Raw genomic sequence first — 19,199 nt, 5'->3', positions numbered from 1 at the left:
ATATCATACTATTACAGACATGCATATATGAAACATAAAATTTCAATCAAATTGGCAAGAATTGAAAAGATGAATCCAAACAACTACAGTAGTGATACTCTTTCTTTAACTCTAACCTTTAAACCATATTTGGTATGAAGAATCAAAGATGGTTTCGGTTGTACAACATGGCCTTCCAGCAATTTAATTTCAAAGTTGCAAAGCACTGATGCCACAACAGACTTCATCTGTGTAAATGCCATTTCTTGCCCAATACAATTTCTTGGCCCTCCATTAAAAGAAAAGAATTTAGTTAATGGTTCAGAACTTAACTTTCCGTTCTCATCGATCCATCTTTCCGGTTTGAACTCATGACAATCTTCACCCCAAACCCATTTCATCCTTGCCATTGCATAATATGACATTAAGATTCTTGTTCCTTGTTTCACGAAAGTTCCATTTGGAAGCACATCATCATTTACAGCTATTCTTCTATTAATAGGGAGCGGTGGATATAGCCTCATGGATTCACATAAAGCTGCATGCAAATAAACCAAATCTTTCAACTCTTCTGAATTAAACACCTTTAGCGATGACTTTTCCTCGTCAATGCCCATATCACCATGTGTATATTTTAGAGCTAAAACTTCCTTCAGCTCTTCCAAGATCTTCTGTTCGAGGCGAGGGCTTTTCGATACCAACCAAAAAAACCAAGTGAGAGAAGTACCTGTTGTATCTCTTCCTGCAAAAAGAAATGTCAAAGCAGTATCTCTAAGAAATTTATCGTCCAATGACGGTAAAAACTTGGAGATACTAGGATTCTTGTTAGATGTCATAATATATGATGCTAACAAGTCATTTGCTTCAACACCTTGATTCATTTCATCTCTCTTGGAAGAAATGTATTGATATAGATATTTGTCGATTGTTTTCCCAGCTTCAATTGATTTTTTCTCCTTACCAAGTTTTAACCACCTTAATAATTTCCACCACTGACTTGGCATAATATTGCGAAAGAATATTGCTTCTGTTCCATCATCGATAGCTTTCGCCAATTCATTCTCTGGAAATTCTATCGAAGGAGTATTACTTTTTCCTCCAAAGACCAGTCTAAAGATACTATCATAAGAAAATCTTAGCATAACATCTTCTAAATCCACAACCTGCTCATGCTTTGCAACATGTGACAATAATGGCAGCAGTGCATCTTGCACTATCGCATGGGTCACGCTGGCTACGGTGCTACGAAATGTTCTTGATGTAAACCTTGTGTGCGCCAGTTTTCTTTGTGCTCTCCATTGATCACATTCAACATTGAAAATACCGTTTCCAATAAGATCGAAAGTATCAAAGAAGTCTGAACCTTTTTGGTAATTATAAAACTTAGTTTTCGCCATGTGCTCAATGTTCCGAGGATCGCAGGTGTAAAGAAGTTTTGAACTTCCGAATATTGCTCCTCGAACAACAACGGTACCATTCACAAGGTTTGAGAACTTGACAGTCCATTCGTGGACTTCGTGAATGTTGTATAGAAGTGACGGTAGTATATCGAGTAAGGGCCAACGAATCCTAATTAGCTTCTTTTGTTTTTTGATGATGAACTGACATCCTAGATATAGAAAGCTCAGAAATAGCAGTGCAAAACAAAGCTGAGTCCATCTAAGATCAATACTTTGATCAAAGACAAAAACTGGAAAGAAATACCCCATGTTTGCGGTCACGAGGTACTATTTTCTTTTTTGCTGTTAGCTTCTGTGTGTATATCCTTTTGAGGGCCAGATATATAGTTAAGGCCTGCATGCAAATATCTTTAATGTGTTAGGTTGTCTGGTTGAGTCACCTTATCTTGTTTTTGAAGAATTTAATTGGTCTTTCGACCAGTCCTTCTTAAAGAGAAGCGTCTGACTATGGGGTAAAATTAAAAGAAAAATAGTGCTATTACAAAATCCAAAATCACTAGATATACACCCAGATAAATACAACGCGCCAGGAAAGTTATACCGCATAGTGTCACAAAAATACCGGTCCAATAACACTTCCAAGTAGAAATGGAATAGCAAAACGAGCCGGACGCTCGTCTTAACGTAGAAAAACCGAATTTCTTATTCTCTTCATAGTTCGCCACTTTGGATATGCCAAAATCTTGTTCATGAAATTTTGAGTATTGGCCCCGCGGGTTCTACATCCCTATTGTGGCTTCGGTTTTTGAACAAGTTAGGAAACTTAGGTCCATACCGGCACCCGAGATGACGGAGCTAAGAGTTTTGATTCGATGGAGCCAGAGAGTACGGTCAGATCATATTCGATAATGTTTATAATCGTTAGTCTGTCAGCTTGAACAATGCTAAATCTGAAGCGCTAGTCATCTGTGCCAGAAATAGATGTACGAAAAACGATTTAGTAACGCATAACTGCAACAAACAAAGTTAACAAACTGTCAACTAAAAAAATAATGGATCTCGGTTTTAGGACTTTACCCATTTCATACATGGCTCTGCCTCTCCGTCCAAGTGGCGTGGCGCTTATCACCATTTCTAATTTTTTACATTCTTAAAATTTTGTTTGCTTGGAAATATGCGAGTAAGTGTTGTTCCAGACAGAGACAATAACATATGATTTTACCACCCAACCAAATATGCTACCAAAAAAAAATCATCAACACTGAACTGCTTATTGATTGCATACTACATTTCTGACACGAAAAAAATCGAACAAAAATCCGCGTCACTACAAGTACATAGAAAACAATCAACTTATATCGTTGGGGTCATCTTAAAATTTTGATTTGCAGTTCACTCTCCCAACTATATTAACCATAAATGCGACTATGGTTGTACCCTTTGAAATCTTTAAAGTGGAATTGTTGTTACACTGGCCATTTCATTAACATTTTCTCAGAGATGTTGTTGAAAGTACCAGAGGTGTTGTTGAAAGTTGACAATGGGGCTAGAAAGTTATGGTTTACATAGGTGTTGTTGGTGATGATAATGTCGTTGATGATGACTAACTGGAAATGTTGTTCGTATCCAAAATGGCTTTGATATTTATACCGTTGTGGGTGGGTTGTTGTTGCTACTTATCTTATTGCGATCAATCACCATCATCAATTTGAGATGTATTTGTTGATCGTCTTCTCACAAATACGGGAAGGGTCTCACGAAAACAATCCCGAAATTTAGAAGAAAAAAAACAAAAAAAAGATTGCAATGTTCATTTGTTCGGTCTGTTTGGACTTTTTGTTGAAACCTGAATGGTTAATTTCTGAAAGAGTAGCGTCTGACAATGGTAAAAAATAAAGAATCCGATGCTTGTCTGACCGAATTTCTTATTCTCTTCTTAGAGTTTCTCCAATAGTTGGTGTATGTATTTTCTAAGTGGCAACACAAACAAGACATCTTTATTCCAAATTTTTCTTAAGTTTAGGTGAAAAAAGTTATTCATCTACAATGGTATTGTTTGTGATCATTTTCTTATTAAATGTAAATTTTATGTTTAGTAATTTTAATATTTTATTAGATCTAAAAATGATTATTTATTGTATTAGAATCAATTTTAGTAAATAAAATATATTTTTAATTAAAAAAAATTGACTAGGATGGTAGACAATGTCAAGAAGAATGTCAGAAACTAGACAATTCCCTCGACATTTTCTACCTAAAGTCATGCATACATTGATTTATGACATCCGTGTCGGAGAACGATTTTAGAGAAAATGGATGTGCATCCTATGTGGATTTTGACATTTATCTCCACATACATGTCATTGAAGAAGCTCTTATGCAGTTGTGGGTCCATAAAATATCTTTGCCACGTATGATACTACGGGAATACGAAATCGATGGTCAAATCTCGTTAGAAGATATTACTACCAAATTGTAAGGACCTGCCTTACAAATTAGCACAAACTATTCTTGATCTCTAAGGATAGAGATAGATTGGGGAGAACATTGATTCTAGAGAGAGATAATTTTGATTTACTAATTTTCATGAAGAAGCAATTACAGAAGATTGAAGCTCATAAGGGAAAAACAGTCTCAACTACCGGCACATGCCGCTCACACGCCTACTGTTACTAGGTTTACTAAATAACATCCGGTATGCCCTTGACAAGTGGGACAGCCCATAGCTGGGGCATGACAAATCCCACTCCTTCAAAATATCCTTGTCCTCAAGGATATGAAATGAGCTCGATAAATGTAGAGGGCAGCTGTCACAGACTTGGAGTTTCATCTCGAATACTGTAGGAAATGTGAACTTCACAAGCTTCAACACTCGGAACCATGAAAAGCTGAAACCATTCATCTGAACTGTAAGCGTCAGTCTTAGTTGTAGTTCCCTTTCTAAAATAGTTGATACTCCACCTTCAAAGATGATCAATGCACTCAAGAAATCTGAGCTTATTTTCTCTAAAAAAACAGACTCAGTGGCTTCGTAATTCTTGGCATCACCGGTATGGACAGAGCTCTCATTATAAGTTTCAATTTCAATTAACATCCACAGAGTTATATTAATGATACCCCTTTTTCTGAGATGTAAGATCCTCTCTCCATAAGTTCGAAGATAACCCGGTGTATTTCAATCTCAATGAGACCACCAAGATCAACTCAATTTGGGTGAAAATCACAACAGGCATGAACTCAGACATACGGTGGCAACAACAATTGTTATGCTGGACATAATATAAGGATTGCAGACAAGGCATGGTCAAATTCAGAGATACCTTAATGATTTTTCTTAGCCTCTCAATACTTCCATGGACCTGTAATGAAGAGATTATAACACTTGAACCTGTGCAAGAAAAACCAAACACTCGAAGAACCTCCCCAAAGACTGCAGACTTAATCACTTCCTGGTTGTAAACCCATGCACAACATACATTCATCTCTTGTGAAATCTGTATCACAGCCATGTAGTTGAGAGCCTCATCTTCCTCTTGCTTTGTTGAGCTATCAGATGTGGAGGTCTGATGTTGCTTCACAAGATGTCGGTTAGTCCCAATAAAACACCCAGATGCCGCTATAAGGAGCTTGTTACAGCCCCTGCCTCCTATAACCCAGTACAACTGTTGCCACTCATGACTTGGGAAGAACTCGAAATATCCAGCAAAATTTGCGTTATGTAACCTGATCTGTACTTATCAAAGATATTACTCTTATAGCTCCAGAAGTATTGCAAGGCTAGGGAAAATTTTTCCACCAAAACTTCGTCAGATGTAAACTCTTGAAGACCCAAACTTGTAATACACATTTCTTCGCAGATAACTCTGATGGCCTTTATAATACTGCCTATTTGGGTTACCAAGGTAGTTGCTCTGAAAATTGTAACCTCTAGGTGAGTGCAAGAACAATTAACCACCAGCAGCATCTTCTTGATTCCCACCATCCTTACAATGACTGTCTTCCAGCATGAACACCAAGGATTATTACCACAAACCATACAACTAGGTACTCTAGGTTGTAACTCGGTGATGATCCATTCATAGCTACTAGCTTTTCCCATACTCCGTAAGCAAAAACAAGACAATATAAATCCATGTCTCTGTTGCAAGAGAATAACATCTTCTTCACTGATCTGGATTATTTCCACTCTCTATTCATATACTTCAAAAACCATACAACAAGGAAGGTACTGTCGAGAATTAACCAAGCTGGGAATGCCACGCACGAAGTAGTTCAGAATTTCTACAGATTCTTGTTTCTTAATTTGAATTAGTCTTGCACAAGTAGATTCTCTATTATTATGATTTTCCTTCAACCCCTCGTGAACTCCATTTCGCTCATCAATATAAAACTTTATAAGCATCACTTTGATTCCCACCATACTTGTGACGAGTTCTTTCCAGCCAAAAGACAAACCATCACATACCACTCGCACAGCCAACCATGAACAAGGTGCAAGTGAGTTCTGATAAGGAAACTGGATGACGAAACTCCTCGAGTACTTCCTTCCACACAAGTATCTGAAACTTAATGACATATTTCCAGAGTAATTGAACAAGAAACTTGCTACCGTAGATTGATACTAAACCATAACTCGAATCTACAAACAGATTATAAAAATCAATTTCATCGTACTTGTGCATTAAATTAGATCCATGAAGAGCACTTAAACCACAGGTAAGTATACTAAGACTGAGGTTAGAACTGTTTCTAATGTAATCTGAAGAATACCTTTTATTCAGTTCTAGCAACCTCCCACGATCAAATACCTTTCCAGAAACATCCCGTCCACCATTGAGACATTCTTGACTTCTTAAACTGCACACTACTCTATCAGACATTTCAAGAAAACCATATCTCCGCTTCACAGTAACTACTGAGTACACTTTGTCAACAATCAATGTGTCAGAATCTTCACTATCTCCTCGAGGTGTTTTCACAAACACTGTCGCAGCAGCAATTACGTAACTACTTGCATTCGAAAAGACCAACTCATAATTATTGTTTCCCATGTAACTCAGTAATTTCTGAAATAATTCTGAACTTGCTATAACTAGCACCTCTGGGTAGGGATTCCACAAACTGGTTTCAGGCATTCTATATTGATCAAACAACAAACCAACACAAGCATAGCTGGTGATACAATCTCTACTTGAAAATTTTGCAAACAGATTCTTATCATTGCAACTGTCACCATGTTTAACCAATACAAACACTATTGAATTCGTAAATTTAGAATCCAATTGGTACCCCTGTGGAAGAATGAGCTCATAAAAAGATTCATCGTCACAATTCTCAGCCAAATAAGAAGCAAGCATCTCAAAACCGAATTTGAACCCTCTTATAGCAGTAGAATAGTAAGAAAGCATCTCATCAACTACAAACTCTTTACCGCGATCAAAAAGCATATGACCATACTCAGAACTAGTCAAAACACCACTCACAGGAGTAATTCGAATTTGTTGTAGGATAGAAAATACCTTGAGAATTTAGAGCAGGTAAGAAGTAAATTGATTAAGATTATCATTAGTGACAAACTTCCGATCAACGAACGGCCAAAATTCTTCACTAAGAAGCTGATTCAAGGTTTTGTAATTACTCCAATGATGAACCTTAACTCCTGTACCTCGAGACTTCCTAAAATCATTAAGAAAACCATGTGCAGGAATGAAAGGTTTACCTTCCTGATAAGCAAGAAACGTTGAATCACCATTGTATTTCTGGACTTCAACCTCAAAACAAGCTTCACCCACATGCGATACGTGAGTATTGGTTGTAGATCCACAATTTTCTTCATCTGCTAGATTTGAATCTATCGGAAATGAAGAAGGGAGAGTGAAATCACTCCCTGATTTTGATTCAAGGGTAATTACCTCCGAATATGCGTCAATTTTGTTTGTAGAATCAGATGAGGGTTTGAGTAAATCTTCATCTGGTTTCATCTTGTTTACACAATCAGCCACATCTTTCAACTCAGCAGTGATAGCTTCCAAAGCAACCTTCAAATCAGCAAACGAATGCTTCACTACAGCTTCGAATTCAACTTTCAATTCGGAAATTGAATTCCTCACTTCAGCTTCAAACTCAACCCTGTTGATAATCATTGCACTCGGTCACACAGGAATCGAGTGCTCTGATACTAATTGTAAGGACCTGCCTTACAAATTAGCACAGAAACTACTCTTGATCTCTAAGAATAGAGATAGATTGGGGAGAACAGAAATTCTAGAGAGAAAGATAATTTTGATTTACTAATTTTCATGAAGAAGCAATTACAGAAGATTGAAGCTTATAAGGGAAAAACAGTCTCAAGTACCGGCACATGCCGCTCACACGCCTACTGTTACTAGGTTTACTAAATAACATCTGGTATGCCCTTAACAAGTGGGACATCCCATAGCTGGGGCATGACACAAATATTCGGACAAAGTATGCCCAATAAGTCGAAATCATCTGACAGACGGTACATCAAACTTTTCTGAAAACGGGAGTTACGAAACTAGTTACGAAATGAAGACAAGAGGAGCGAAAAGACTAAGCGAAGGAGATAGCTCGTCTAATCATCTAGCGAAGGCATACCTAAGCGAAGAAAGAATGATCTCCAACGAAGGAAGATTGTCGGACAAGAAATAGTGACAGCCGTACAGACAAGAAGTCGAGGTTATCGGTGATATAATAGTAGCACTTTGTGATGAAATTTGAAGTAGTGAAGTAAAAGGTGAAATCACTTGAAAAGTGTGATACCTAACGAAGTAAATATGAGTTGTATCACTCTTCACTGATTTTCTATAAAAGGGAGCCTTAAGTCATTGTAAGGGGGTTGAGTAATTTTGTATGGAGAGAGTTATGATTGCCTATAAAAGGGAGCCTTAAGGCATTGTAGGGGGTTGAGTAATTTTGCATGGAGAGAGTTATGCTGTGAGAGAGATTTCTTAACTTTCCTATCAGGGTTTGAGCTGTAAACTTAGAGAAACATTAGTAATATCATCAACAATCTTTCACTTTGCTTTCTAAGTTAATATCATGTCTTAGTTTACTTTCTATTTTGATACTTTGGGTGTGCTATCGGTTTTTTGGTAGTTATATTTTGGCGTCCAAAAACAGGGAATTGAATAAGGGAGTAGACTCTTACCTGAAATTCTCAAGGAAATTTGGTTTAAGTCTATAACTCGTGGTTTTGCGATAAGCTTTTATTCCTTAGTTTTGATGGATTTTATTCATGAAAGTTTGGATTTGGTACCTTTTCTTAGAGCACTACTCGGTCGAACTTGCAAGGGTTGCTATTTCAAGCTTGTTGTCAAGTTCAGTTGCAGAAACTATAAGTCTTGATTTCTAGTCTACTTATAGCTAAGTCTCGTGTTAGGATATAAAGTGTAGTTGAGCATTATATTTCACGGCATTCATCAATTAAAGACGAAGAACTACTAAGTGGAGCTTGTGGAACTTCATCAACAAAAGGTATGTGGAGACTTGAACTCATCTATCACTCAAAAATCTATCTATTATATCTCCTATTTGAGACAAAAGTCTTATAGCTATATAGACTTCAATTATACACATTTGATATTCTGACTTTTTAACTCGCTTACATATTTCTCGAAATATGTGATGGTAAGCTTTCGCTTTAACCAATTTCATCTTATATTCTTGACGAAATTGAAAAGATGATCATGTGAAAATCGCCTTATAATATCTTACATGATTTGTGTGAGACAGTCATTTGATGTAGACTCAGAAAGTTTCGTATTGATCATTCGATCACTTGAAAATTGCTTCGAAGCTAATAGTTTGTGTGAGACAGCTATTGTCGTCTTCTAAGAATGTTTTAATGATTGAAATGGGAGTTTATAACACTTAAATATAATTGCATTATAAGCATAGTATGCGTAATTTCATATGTGTTTATCCAAGACCGGAATATAGTATGCATACCCGTATGCGTACTGGCGAGGTCATGTAAATTCCGGGAGCTAGACTATGCGTACATGTACGCGTACTGGCAAACATGACAACTACTAGGCTGGGTTACTTGCTTTATCCGGTTTTTCATCTATATATATATATATATATATATATATATATGCGGAATTGTGAGAGAAAGTATTTTCTTCTTCTAATCTCTGATATCCCAATCTTTTCTGTCATTATTCATCTTCTTGAGTTTTCTCTTCTCTATTGTTCTCTTAATTTCTTGCTTCTTTTATTCTCAAATCGGAATCATAATGGCTCCTAAAAGGTTTCCTCCTCTATCACCGCCAAGGAGCTTGGAAGATTTCCAGAAGAAACTGAAGTTAAAATGTTTTTCCCTTTCTCGTGCCAAGGGTTCTCTAAAGAACATGAAGCTATACCATGGATGGATTCCCTCTTAATCTTAGTCTTATAATAGGGTTATTGTTACATTAGGCCATCTGAGAGCGGGTTTACCCATTTCCCTGTATAATCCTGCTAACCCTCTTTTTTATGACGTGCTCACGAGGTTGGAAGTCAAGCGGGGTGTGTTTCATCTAGATGGTGATGGCATTCGTCTCCTGAACGAGTTTTTTCTTCGCTCCACGGGAACTGATCTTTCTCAAGTTCCTGACTTTGCTGAGGAATATGGGACTTCGGAGTACAATACTGTCTCTTTTCAGAAGAATTATCATCCTCCAGTTTCTTCAAAGAGTAGCCTTCAAGGGTGAGCTATCAGTTTCTTGCGAACTACTAACAATACTTCTCTCCCACTCCTTTATGTTAATCCTATCGGTTATTCGAAGAGCGACTGTCTTCGTATTTTTGATGATGAGGATTGGAAGATGCACCCTCTTGTTCTTGAAGGTCCTTGGGTTTTTGGAGTTGACGAGAAAAAGGTTGCTAGTTCTTTCCCTGCTGCTCCTCATTTCCATTTCTATCACTACGAACCTTGGATGTTTGTTAGGCATGATGAGAAGATAAAAAAAAACCGTTACAGTTCGTCGAGACGAGAGTCGATCCGAACTTCGACATGATGAGAAGCGAGTTTCTTCTCATTTCTAAGTATGTTCTCAACTCGAAGCTGGAAACCTTGAAATTGCGAGATTGGATAGTTCAAATGAAGATATATTCAGCAAACCTGAAATTACACCCTCCTTCAATGGGAAGGTAGTCATTACAGCAGCTAGCGTTTCTATCTCGTTCTTTAAATTTTTATCTTGTTTCCTTATCGTCTTTTTTTGTCTTTGTAGAAAATGAAGTTAGCTTATGAATTCAAATTGTCAACCTTTCTCATGAGATGAGCACATATGTCAGGAGAATTACCGAGCTTAAAGATGAAATTCGACATGCAAATCAGGATATGGATCAAATAGAGAAGATGCCAAGAAGGCTGCCAAATTGGTCAAGAAGAATGCCAACATTTCCAACCAAGAATTTGCTGATGAACTTTGTGACAGGCACAATTTACTTCGTGAAGTGTTAAAATTTGATGAATTGTCTGAAAACTAACATCTCAAGGAAGAGGTTAATGAATTTGGTAGTGAAGATGATGATGATGAGGATGTAGGAAATGAAGATGTCAGCGAAGGGATCAAGAAACGAATAGATTTTGGTTACGAGATAAGGAAACAAGATTGAAAACTAAAGAACGAGATAGAAACGAGGGAAGGAGATTCAATTCGTTATGTTGAGCAGAGGTGAAACATCTTTCAAAAAGTGAAGATCGGGTTGATAAAGAAGATCACACCCATCTGAGAAATAAACAATTTTCTTCTTCTTTTTCGGATCATCAGCATGAGACTTCGATGGAGAATCATATAGATTGGTGATTGGTGGTATGGGTTGGGTTCGAATCAAAGTCACCCCATATCCATGTATTTTAACTAATTTCTAAACTATCCATCACTAATCATGTTTAGTGGTTAATTATTATTATTTAAGTTAATAGATTAGTTTGGTAATGATTAGTATAAATCATAATCACTTCATTTCCTACTAAGTAGGTGGGAAAGAAAGACGATAAGGAAACAAGATAGAAAATTAAAGAACGAAACTGAAACGCTAGCCATTGTAATGACTACCTTCCTTTTGAAGGAGGGTGGAATTAAAGGTTTGCTGAATATCTTCATTTAAACTATCCAATCTCGCAATTTCAAGGTTTGCAGCTTCGAGTTGAGAACATACTTCGGAATGAAAAGAAACTCGTTTCTCATCATGTCGAAGTTCAGATCGACTCTCGTCTCGACGAACTATAACAGGTTTTTTTATCTTCTCATCATGCCAAACAAACATCCAATGTTCGTAGCGATAGAAATGGCAATGAGGAGATGCAGGGAAAGAACGAGCAACCCCTTTCTCGTCAACTCCCAAAACCCAAGAACCTTCAAGAACAAGAGGGTACATCTTCCAATCCTCATCATCAAAAATATGAAGACGATCGCTCTTCGAATAACCGACGGTATTAACATCAAAAGGAGAGGGCGAGAAGTATTGTTAGTATCTCGCACGAAACTGATATCTCACCCTTGAAGGCTACTCTTTGAATAAACTTGAGGATAATAATTCTTCAGAAACGAGCCAGCATTGTACTCCAAAGTCTCATATTCCTCAGCAAAGTCAGGAACTTGAGAAAGACCAGTTCCCTTGGAGCGAAGAACAAACTCGTTCAAGAGACGAATGTCATCACCATCTAGCTGAAACACACCCCGCTTGAATTCCAACCTTGTGAGCACGTCATAAAAAAGAGGGTTAGAAGGATTATACAGGGGATTGGGTAAACCCGCTCTCAGCTGACCTAATGTAACAATAACCCTAGAAGAAGACCAAGATTCAGAGGGAATCCATCCATGGTGTAGCTCCATGTTCTTTAGAGAACCATTGGCAGGAGAAAGGGAAAAGCCTTTTAACTTCAGTTTCTTCTGGAAATATTCCAAGCTCTTAGGCGGTGATGGATGTGGAACCCTTTTGGGAGCCATTACGAATACGATTTGAGAATAAAAGAAGCACGGAATTAAGAGAACAATAGAGAAGAAAAAACTCAAGAAGGTGAACAGTGATAGAAAAGATTGGTATATCAGAGATTAGAAGAAGAAAATACTTTCTCTCACAATTCCGCATATATATATAGATGAAAAACCAGCTAAAGCAAGTAACCCAGCCTAGTAGTTGTCATGAAACTTAACACCATTAGTAAGTTTCTTTCTAAGAAGTGTTTACATAACTTGCAGTCTTCTAATAGGGATATGAATTTAAAACGGGTTCGGTCCAATGTTTCTCTTCCACGAACCTGTTCCTTCTATGGGAAAAATAATCACTATGTTCAACATTGTTTTGCTAGAAAGAAACAGATTTCTGATCTTCAAAATCTACTTGTTTTTACAGTTGACAGAGTAAATTGTCTGACGACATCTACAATGGATTTCATTCCTGCATAAATCCAGAACTCTCATAAGAGGGACTTCAATGGTCACTCATTTATAAATCTCTATAGGGATCATGTTTCTCCTTATGGTGCAAAATTTTACACCACAAAAATACACATTCCCAGTATTTATGAGAACAAGTCTGGTAGATCTAAGTCTAGAAGGTAGAGACTTCTATCTTCTAATCCTATGGAACCGATTTCAAGAGGTCCTAGACTTAATCCTCATAAAAATCCATCTGATGGATTTCCTAAAAAGGTTATGTCGAATTCTTATGGAATAAGAAATATTCGAAGGAAGGTAAGAAATACTAGGTTTAAACTCTCATATGGTATTGTCAACTCATCTTTCAGTACTCATGGTGGGGTTAAATCTCACTGTGCTACCTAGCATTTGGTAACTTCATCTTTGTATCTAACTTGAGAGTTGCAAGGATGACATTTGCGAGATGCTCTACTGTTGATTATCATTTGTCTTGGGTTTGAATTAGTTGTTTTCTCCTTATGTGAAGATTGAGTCATTTCTTGACTCCTTTTAATTAATATTTCTCTTTCTTATGCTCTGATTAAGTCTTTTAGTTATTGAGCCATGATGGTAAGAGATATTTGAAAACAAAGATATTTCTTGTTGGATCTTTTCTGATCCATTAGTCTTCCTCTTCTAGTCCACGATCGTCCGTGTCTTTTTTGGGAGCTTTAGGGTTTCCACAACAAGGGTGTCCTTCTCTTGTTTGTAAACATATATAGTTTTATATTATTTTGCCTTCCCTAATAAAAAAAAGGAATGGAGAACTCCTCAAGACCTCAAGAAGTGGTGAATCTTGAGATGGAAGAAGAATTTAAAGGATGTGATTTTGTTCAAGAACTTGTCTTGAAAAAGATGATTGAAAGGAAAGAGTACAATTCATGGATTGGAGAATCTGTCAAGGATTTAATTCTTTTTCATAATGACTTTAGGGTCTAATTTGTAAATCTTCAACTGCAAATAAATAAGCTTATTGATGGTCAAGACAAAATCCTTGATAATCAAAAGATCTTAATCAGGAATCAGAAGAAACTCATCATGGATTGTGTCAAAGATAGGCATCTTTCCCGCATTGTTGATCGAAAAGTTAATGTTCTAACTCATGAACATGGAGTCTCTACGGTCAAAAGAATCAAGGATATCAGTGATACCTTTTATGATGGACCCTTTCAAAGGTATGATGTAAATAAAATTCATTTTTATTTTATCTAGGAAACTTCTTATGAAAATTTATTCTTGTGTTTTAAGAAGGATAACTAGGGTTTGAAATAGCAATTATTGTGAGTACACGTAGCTATTGCCAACGATTTTCATCTTGCAATGTTTCTAGAGTTATTTATTTAAATTCTAAAGTTTATTTGGAAGATGATTTTGCAGTATTAATCTTTATGATTTTATATATTGCAACTTGTTATGGGATATGTGTGTTTGCGTCCATGAATTATGATTGTCCCATGTATGTCAAAAATTAAGCCTATTATGTCATTATGCAAATATTGATGAAGATATGATGAACTTTTGATTGCAAAGATTAAGTATATTATATATCTTTATGCAAATATTGATGAAAAATATAATGAATCTTTAAATATAACGCAGTATTGTTCTTTCCCTGATTCACTTCTATGTGAAAGTACTGTGTGGCTCCATAAATTCTCTTATGTTAAGCATTTCCGATTAAATTAATCATGGGTTCTCTTGTGGTTAATTTAATTGAGTATTTTGTATACAAATTCATGTTTCATGTGATTTGTTAATTTCCAAAGAAATCCTTCTTTTCTTATGAAAGTAAGGTCGCTCTTGTTGTTCTTTCGGGAATGACATTTTATGGGGGAGAGTTCTTAATTGAACTTGTGCTTAATTGCCAAATATTTGTGGGGAGTGTGGCTGTGGAATATTGTAGGAATTTTCTTGTATCTTTATAAACTCCTGGATGAAGTTCAAATTTTATCTCGTCATAGTGAGAAACGAATTGATTTATATTCCGAAGTATGTTCTCAACTTGAGGCTGCGAATCTTGAAATGCAAGACTAGATAGTCTAAACGAGGATATCCAATAGACTTTGAAATCCACCCTCCTTCAAAAGGAAGGTAGTTATTATAATAGCTAGTATTTACGTTTCATTTTATGATTCTCGCTATCTTATTTCCTTATTATCTTCTTTTAACTTTGTAGAAACTAAGACCATCTTGAGGAGCCAAATCATCAAACTTTCTCGTAAGAAGGATGACTATGCTAAGAGGATCACCGCTCTGGAGAAATGGTTGAAAATGTGAACGAGGATCTGAACAAAATGGATAAATATGCCATGAAGATCTTCAAGAGCTCAGCAAAATTCCAACATATCTAAACAGAAGTTTGCTGACGAGTTCTGCGACAAGCATGGTTTGCCCCGCGAAGTTCTTGAGTTTGAAGAGCTATCTGAGGATGAACAGTCTCAAGAGGAAGTTGTTGATTCTGAAGCTGAAGCCGGTGATGGTAATGGTGGGGAAGATGACGAGGAGTCTGACGATGATATTCTTGAGGATGACATTACAAAGCCCTATGGAAAAGGAAAAGCTTCAACTGATGTGAAACCACCTGAGCAACCTCAAAGTACCAACGAAGCGTATATTTCTCGCAACGTGGACGAAGATGCCCTTCTTTTGAATCAACTAGTTAATCAGGATTGATCTTTCTTTGTTCACATTTCGTGACATTTCTTCGCTACCTATATTTTAACACTTTACATTTGAAATGGGCGCTCCCAAGCTTGGGGGCATACTTTTTGCGAATCTTTCTTGTGGGTATAGAAAATAGGATCGCCACGTGGCCGCACAGGAAGGCACACAATAGGACTGAAGAATCTCACTCAAAGATCATGGCCAGTGACTTGTCAAATTAAATGTCAGAATTACCTCGCCACTAACTAATAACACAAAGCACGAAGAGGAAGCATCCTAAAAACGAAGTACCTCGTATAAGGAATCTAAACTGTGAAGAATCAGTTGGAGTACCCGACAAGACACCAACCACGAAATAAATATGGACGAATTAAGTTTACTTGGATGGAAAGATAACTTGCGAAGTAAGTAAATTATGGAAAAATAAAAGAGACAGTTGTCCCGACAAACACCCAAAGTTGTCAGCGAAAGAAAAGGGAAAACTTTATGGAAAATGATCTGGCGAAGTATAAAGCATCTCCACGAGAACCTGAAGATGATGAGACGAAATAAAATGAGTTGTACTCCATAATGACAAGATGGACCATAAATAGAGGACCTTAGGCAATGCATAGAGGTCGGATTATTTGGGGGGGAAAGAGAGCTTTGCTTAGAGTGAGATATTAGGGTTTCCTTGTAGGCAAGAACTTGTATTTTTACTACTTGGGGTGGTTAAACAATAAAGAATATATTATCCGAACTCTTTATCATGTCTTAGATCTGTTTGTTTTCTTCTTTGGGTGTTCTACTAGATTTCCAGTAGTTACATTTTGGCGTCCAGAAACAGGGACTTAGATCGGGGATTCATCCTCATCTAATAGTTTGAGAAAGGTTAAAACTGTTAAGATTGTAGAAGTTAGAGATCTTGGCGAGTTGTTTTAAAATTAGAGTTTTGTAGATCTTAAACGACTCATTCGTAGTTAAGATTAGAAATATAGGAGAGGGAGTAATCTTTGGGTGTTGAGATGGAAGTAGATTTGGAGATACCGAACCAAGGATCAGTCGACGGCCGGAATACCTGATCGAGCGAGGCACTTGATAGCGGCAAAAAGAAGCAAACGTTTGGAAGAGAAGAGAGGAGGAAGAATGGAAAAGGGAGAAACATCGGTTGCAGGAAAGGCAAGGCGTGAACCGACGACGGAGTGATCAGACCGGTGAAGATGATTTTAGGGAAGGCTCGATGCACACTTTTGACACGGACACCGATGCCGAAGAAGAAATGACCCACGAAGAGTTGGAAGAAAACATTGATGAATAACACATGATGTTTGAACAGCTAAGGGAGACACTTCTCTTTGAACGGGAACGAGAATGGGATCTAGCGGAGAAACACGCCCGACTGATGATACAAAATGCTAGGTTTGAGCTACAAAATCTCCAAATTAACAAGGAAACAGGAGCTGACGCTATAGAGTTGGAAGGAATCACGATATCGTCAGAGGAAGAAGAGCCACGACGGAAGAGATTTTCCCATGAGGACGATGGAGGAGAGCGACGAAAAAGATGGCAAAGGAAAGGCAGTGAAGAAAGAGATCTGAGGAGAGCGTTGGAGGAAACAAGATGGGAAGATCAAAGACGGAGATACGAAGAAGAAAGAAGGAACGAAGAGGAAATGAGGCGAGAGGAGGAAAGGCAACACGATGTAAACTGGAGACACGAGGAAACAATCGGACGAGCGGAAGGAATGCTTAGCGTGATGAGAGGCGACCATCACGAAAGAAATGGAGGAAACCTGAACCAAGAGGTCTTGAATGAGCTACGAGATATGAGGACACTGATAAACAATTCGCGAAGAGGTGGCAGGGTGCAACTGGCAGAGGCCATATAGGAGGAAGATAAATATCCATTCACCTATGAGATAATGTATGCGGACATTCCTGATAAGTGCGTGCTACCAACATTTTCAATCATATTCAGCGGATCGGAAAGTGTTTGGCAACGCTTGAAGCAGTATACTCTATCATTGATGCAGTGGGGACGAAACGAAGCGGTACTCTGTAAATATTTCCCGGCGAGCTTGACCGGCGAAGCATTGGCATGGTTCGGCGGGCAACCAGAAAGGTCGACTTCGTCATTTAAAGACCTGCAGAGAATATTCCTAACAACGTACATAAGTAACAACCTGCTGAGACCATGAATCGAGACCTTTTTTAACCTAAGGCGAACACCAACGGAAAGCTTGCGAGGACTGGTGACGAGATGGAGGACAGTGTTTAGCGAACTTGGGGGACGAGTTGATGAGAAAATTTTTATCCTAGCCTTCGTGAACGCCTTATTCCCGATCGACCCGTTGTACACCCAAATATTCATAATCCGGAATTCCTTGAAAATGAATGAATTAACGGAGTACCAAGAGGAATACATAGCGTTAGAAGAGAAGCAGAGGCAAGTCAGTGAAGTAACACCACTTCCAGCAAAGGAAGGAAATTCAAGGTTGTTACCAAGAACAGTACATGTCGTGGAGGATGATCCGAAATATGAGAAAGAGGAACCTTCAACCCCAGTTCCGGTGAAACTTGTAGTTGTGTCAAGCGGAGACCTGGAGTGGATCGATCAACAGAGGTACGAGGAGTCAAGACGAAGGAATTATGAGCCCCGAAGCCATAACACATGATATCAGCACAGAAGTAATCCAGGACCTAGGTTTGGAGAGCGCAGACCAAATGCACCAGCCTTTGAAGATATAAAGCTTCCTAGACTCAATACAACTGTAGAGAAGGTATGGGAAGTGATAGTGCTGACAGAAGAGATTCCACCCCCACCAAATCTGGGAAGATAACCACCTTCGAGTACTATGAGTCATGAATTTTGTAGGTATCATCGGTTTCATGGGCATCACACGAATGACTGTCGAAACATCCAAAGGATTATACTTCGTCTAGTGGAACAGGGGAAGCTCGCTCATTTTCTGGAGGGATATGTACAAACACCCCAACCCCCACCTCGTGACAATAAACAAGTGTACCGAATCGAAATAGATCGGGGAACCCACAAGCTGAATTGTAATTCGATAATCTATTCATCCAAGAGCATTCAAAATTTCCATGACAATATATTCAAAAGGGTGCATAAGAGGGACTTCGAAGGGAATGAGATATTCAGTATGGCGAAGAAGGAGCCATTAGAAGAGTGGCAAAAGAGGGAGATAACATTCTCAGCAAAGGACGCACCAGAGGGAGGAGCTTCACACACAGAGACGTTGGTCGTAACCTTAAATTTTGGGAAATACTCAAAGTGGGAGGATGACGAAGTCAAGAAAGAAAAAATTTGGGCAATAGACAGAATCCTGGTGGTTACGGGGAGCTCGATTAACATACTATTTTACCATGCATTTAGGACTATGGGGTACAAATATTCAGACCTTGTACCATCGACATACAATATATATGGGTTCAACGGGGTTGCGTCAAAGCCGAAGGAAGAGTTAGTTGTAAAGATTTTCGCATGCGAGTTGGAAACAAAAGTTACTATTTGTGTGATAGATATAGACTCACCTTATAACGCTCTCATAGGCCGGCCGTGGATACATGTGATAAAAGGGGTTGCATCTGCATATTATCAGGCCATGCGGATTCCCATGCCAAGCGGAATAGGCGAAATCAAGGGAGATCTAAAGGATGCGCGAGATTGTATCGAAAAGGATGTCCACAACTATGATGAAAAACTGAGAAGGAAGATATAA

The 19,199-nt window shown here is 38.0% G+C and overlaps 3 protein-coding genes across 3 annotated transcripts; 1 reads left to right on the top strand and 2 right to left on the bottom strand.

Moving 5' to 3' along the window:
- Window positions 1–83: 83 nt before the first annotated feature.
- Window positions 84–1,692, bottom strand: LOC113290417 (alkane hydroxylase MAH1-like). The gene has a single exon (XM_026540025.1). The coding sequence runs from the start codon at window positions 1,686–1,688 to the stop codon at window positions 84–86; it is 1,605 nt and encodes a 534-aa protein (XP_026395810.1). The 5' UTR covers window positions 1,689–1,692.
- Window positions 1,693–3,930: 2,238 nt separating this feature from the next.
- On the bottom strand, window positions 3,931–6,854 carry LOC113286846. The gene is made up of 2 exons (XM_026535474.1): window positions 6,150–6,854; window positions 3,931–6,018 (listed from the first exon to the last, which is right to left on the bottom strand). Exons 1-2 carry the CDS (start codon window positions 6,824–6,826, stop codon window positions 5,985–5,987), a joined length of 711 nt encoding a protein of 236 aa, XP_026391259.1. The 5' UTR covers window positions 6,827–6,854; the 3' UTR covers window positions 3,931–5,984.
- Window positions 6,855–17,846: 10,992 nt separating this feature from the next.
- On the top strand, window positions 17,847–19,199 carry LOC113290416. Its single transcript, XM_026540024.1, has 2 exons — window positions 17,847–18,079; window positions 18,332–19,199. The coding sequence occupies exons 1-2, from the start codon at window positions 17,847–17,849 to the stop codon at window positions 19,197–19,199; spliced, it is 1,101 nt and encodes a 366-aa protein (XP_026395809.1).

Source organism: Papaver somniferum, chromosome 6 (genome assembly GCF_003573695.1).
Source record: "Papaver somniferum cultivar HN1 chromosome 6, ASM357369v1, whole genome shotgun sequence".
Classification (NCBI taxonomy): domain Eukaryota; kingdom Viridiplantae; phylum Streptophyta; class Magnoliopsida; order Ranunculales; family Papaveraceae; genus Papaver; species Papaver somniferum.
This window is presented reverse-complemented; position numbering and strand designations above follow the sequence as displayed.